Source organism: Pterocles gutturalis, unplaced genomic scaffold (assembly GCF_000699245.1).
Source record: "Pterocles gutturalis isolate BGI_N339 unplaced genomic scaffold, ASM69924v1 scaffold9035, whole genome shotgun sequence".
Lineage (NCBI taxonomy): Eukaryota > Metazoa > Chordata > Aves > Pterocliformes > Pteroclidae > Pterocles > Pterocles gutturalis.
In genome coordinates, this window is record NW_010143359.1 from 1,179 (window position 1) to 4,857 (window position 3,679).

The 3,679-nt window shown below is 57.8% G+C and overlaps 1 protein-coding gene across 1 annotated transcript; it reads left to right on the top strand.

Moving 5' to 3' along the window:
* Positions 1 to 246: 246 nt before the first annotated feature.
* On the top strand, positions 247 to 3,674 carry LOC104469957 (metabotropic glutamate receptor 2-like; the record flags this gene model as incomplete). The annotated part of the gene is made up of 3 exons (XM_010084705.1): positions 247 to 1,208; positions 1,865 to 2,928; positions 3,614 to 3,674. Coding segments are annotated over 3 exons (2,087 nt in total), but the record flags the coding sequence as incomplete, so codon positions are not given.
* Between the last annotated feature and the right edge of the window lie 5 nt (positions 3,675 to 3,679).

Consider the following 3,679-nt stretch of genomic DNA (forward strand, 5'->3'; position numbering starts at 1 on the left):
TGTCAGGCACCCCGGCTTTCTCTTTGCCCTCAAGCATCTCCCACAGATTGCCTGTGAGGGCGTTTCTGCTTTTGCCATGAATCCGGTTATCCCCGCTCCAGCCCTGAATTTCAGAGGGGAGTGCATGAAATATTAAAGAAGAAAATAAACACCATGGGCACATCTGAGGGTTCAGGCAACCATGTGAATGTGCTGTCCATCCGTCCGTCCATCTGCCTGCCACCAGCTGGGACCCTCTGTGGGCAGGGGGTTGCCCCACGGCTGTGCTGGGAAGCACCAGGAAACACTGGGTGTTGGGCAGTGGTCCTGCGGTGGGAACGTCCCTCACCGGGCCAACTCTTTGTATGCTCACCTCTCCTCTTCCACGCAGGTGGCCAACCTCCTGCGGCTCTTCCAGATCCCACAGATCAGCTACGCCTCCACCAGCGCCAAGCTCAGCGATAAGTCCCGCTATGACTACTTCGCCCGCACTGTCCCGCCGGACTTCTACCAAGCCAAAGCCATGGCCGAGATCCTCCGCTTTTTCAACTGGACCTATGTCTCCACTGTGGCCTCAGAGGGCGACTATGGGGAGACAGGGATCGAGGCCTTTGAGCAAGAAGCTCGCATGCGCAACATCTGCATCGCCACCTCGGAGAAGGTGGGGCGCTCCATGAACAAGAAGACCTACGATGGGGTGGTCCGGGCTTTGCTGCAGAAGCCCAACGCCAGAGTGATTGTGCTGTTCACCCGAAGCGAAGATGCCCGGGAGCTGCTGGCGGCTGCCCAGAGGGCCAACGTGTCCTTCATGTGGGTGGCCAGTGACGGGTGGGGAGCCCGGGAGAGCGTGGTGGCTGGGAGCGAAGCAGTGGCAGAGGGAGCAATCACCATTGAGCTAGCAGCCTACCCCATTAAGGAGTTTGCTGCCTACTTCCGTAACCTCAACCCCTACAATAACAGCCGAAATCCCTGGTTTCGGGAGTTTTGGGAGCAGAAATTCAAGTGCAGCTTCCACACGCAGGACTGTAGTCGGTACTCCCTCAAGACAGGCAAGTTTGAGCCTGAGTCCAAGATCACATTCGTGGTCAACGCGGTCTATGCCATGGCTCACTCCCTCCACAACATGCACCGGGTGCTGTGTCCCAACGCCACCAAGCTCTGCGACGCCATGAAGCCTGTCAATGGCAAGAGGTTCTACAAGGACTTTATCCTCAATGTTAATTTTGATGGTGAGTCCAGAGATGGAGATGGGGTTTGGCTGCCTAACCAGGAAAGGATGGGTGGAGGGGCAGGGAGGAGGTGAGACACCCAGATTTGACCCAAAACCCTCCAGTTCCTCCAGCCTGCCCACACCCAGGGACCCCTCTGCTGTGAGCTGTGGTTGTCCCAGGATGCCAACAACCCACCATCACCCTTGGGCAGCAGTCCAGGCCTTCTGTCCCCAGTGTGGAGAAGCTGGTCACCAACTCCCTCCCGCTAGAGCTGGGTGGACCAGGAATGTGGGTCTTTGGAGATGGCGCTTGCAAACATCGTGATTTATTCATATTTCAGAAATTAAACAGGGGGGAGACTCTTGACCTACATAGTGTGGGATGGATTAGAAGTCTGTTTCCCTGTGACTTGGGCTGGGCCTGGCTACCCAGGCGTCACTGAGAGCCGTGGAGGCTGCCTGGTTCTTGGGCACCTGGGGAGATGGTTCTCCACCGTTGCTTTCCTGCTCCTAGCACAGGTATAGGCAGCCAGTATGAGCATGAAGGCAGGGAATGGGTTGGACACTTGCTTGTGGCCGTGGTGGGATGTGACCCTTTGATGGAGCCCTGCCTCCATGCCAGGAGTGGGCTCTCTCCCGCCCCACAGCAGTGACCTTCTCCCCTTCTCTCTGCAGCTCCCTTCAGGCCAGCAGACACCGAGAGTGTAGTTCGATTCGACCGCTACGGTGATGGGATCGGGCGCTACAACATCTTCAACTACCACCACATGGACGGGCGGTACCAATACCAGAAGGTGGGCTACTGGGCTGAGGGCCTCAGTCTCAACACCAGCCTCATCCCATGGGCCGAGAGCTCCATCCCCGTGTCCCAGTGCAGCGACCCCTGTAAGAAGAACGAGATAAAGAGCATGCAGCCTGGAGACATATGCTGCTGGATCTGCATCCCCTGCCAGCCCTACGAGTACCTGCTCGATGAGTTCACCTGCATGGACTGTGGCCTCGGTTACTGGCCCAATGAGACTCTGAATGGCTGCTATGAGTTGCCCCAAGAGTACATCCGTTGGAAAGATGCCTGGGCCATTGGGCCCGTCACTATCTCTTGCCTGGGTTTTATCTCCACCCTCTTCGTTTTTGGAGTCTTCATGAAGAACAATGACACCCCCATCGTGAAGGCCTCCGGCCGGGAGCTCTGCTACATTCTCCTGACCGGAGTCCTTATGTGCTACAGCATGACCTTCATTTTCATCGCGAAGCCCTCCATGGAGGTGTGCACACTCCGGCGCCTGGGGCTGGGCACATCGTTCGCCGTCTGCTATTCGGCTCTCTTGACCAAAACGAACCGCATCGCCAGGATCTTCAGCGGGGTGAAGGAAGGGGTCCAGCGCCCCCGGTTCATAAGCCCCACATCACAGGTGGTCATCTGCATGGCCCTCATCTCTTGCCAGCTGATCATTGTCATCATCTGGCTGCTGGTGGAGACCCCTGGCACAGGCAAGGAGACAGAGCCTGATAAGAGGTACATCGTCACCCTCAAGTGCAACAACCGCGATTCCAACATGCTCATTTCGCTCACCTACAACGTCCTCTTGATTGTCCTCTGCACAGTCTATGCCTTCAAGACACGGAAATGCCCCGAAAACTTCAATGAGGCCAAGTTCATTGGGTTCACCATGTACACAACCTGCATCATCTGGCTGGCCTTCCTGCCCATCTTCTATGTGACCTCCAGTGACTACCGAGTAAGGGCTGGAGCTTTGGGGGGCCTCTAACAGGGCCCAACCTGAGTGGTCCTGGGAATTTGGGCACCACAGGGTTTGTGGCGAGGAGATGAGTGGGCCTGGGGAAGGGTCTTTCTTTGGTCATGGACCTGGAAATGGTTACCTCTTGGGACCGGGTGAGGTGTGGCTGAAAGGTCTTGCCTGAGGGGGCAGTGAGTGCTGGGGAGATGATACCACCCCAACCCCTTGGCAGGCTGTTTGCTAGAGTGAGGGTGGGAAATGGTCCTGAGACCTCCAGAGAGCTCACCCAACCATGGAGCTGCCATTGCCATCCTTCAGCCTCGCAATGCGAAGGCACAAGAGTCCCCAGCCCATCCAGACCTTCCCTCCCCCAGTGTCCCTGGGGAGCTGAGCCATGCTGGCAATGGGGAAGCATGGGATGCACATGGCAGCACATCCACCTCCCCCAGTAAGGTGCCCAGCCACAGTTTTGCCAGGCCTGTAGGACTCTGGGGTTGGCTGCAGTCAGGGGCTTCTGGAGAGGACCTGGGTGGGATGTGCCCGTGGGGTGGGATGTGCCCGTGGGGTGCAGGCAGCAGCCTCAGCCCAGTGGGGGCTGGTTGGTGTCACAGCGAGGGCTTCATCCCGCCCTGCTTGGGGAAGAGGGCTGATGGCAGGAGCGCCTGACGCCCACCCCTGTCTCCAGGTACAGACCACCACCATGTGCGTCTCGGTGAGCCTCAGCGGCACCGTGGTCCTCGGCTGTCTATTC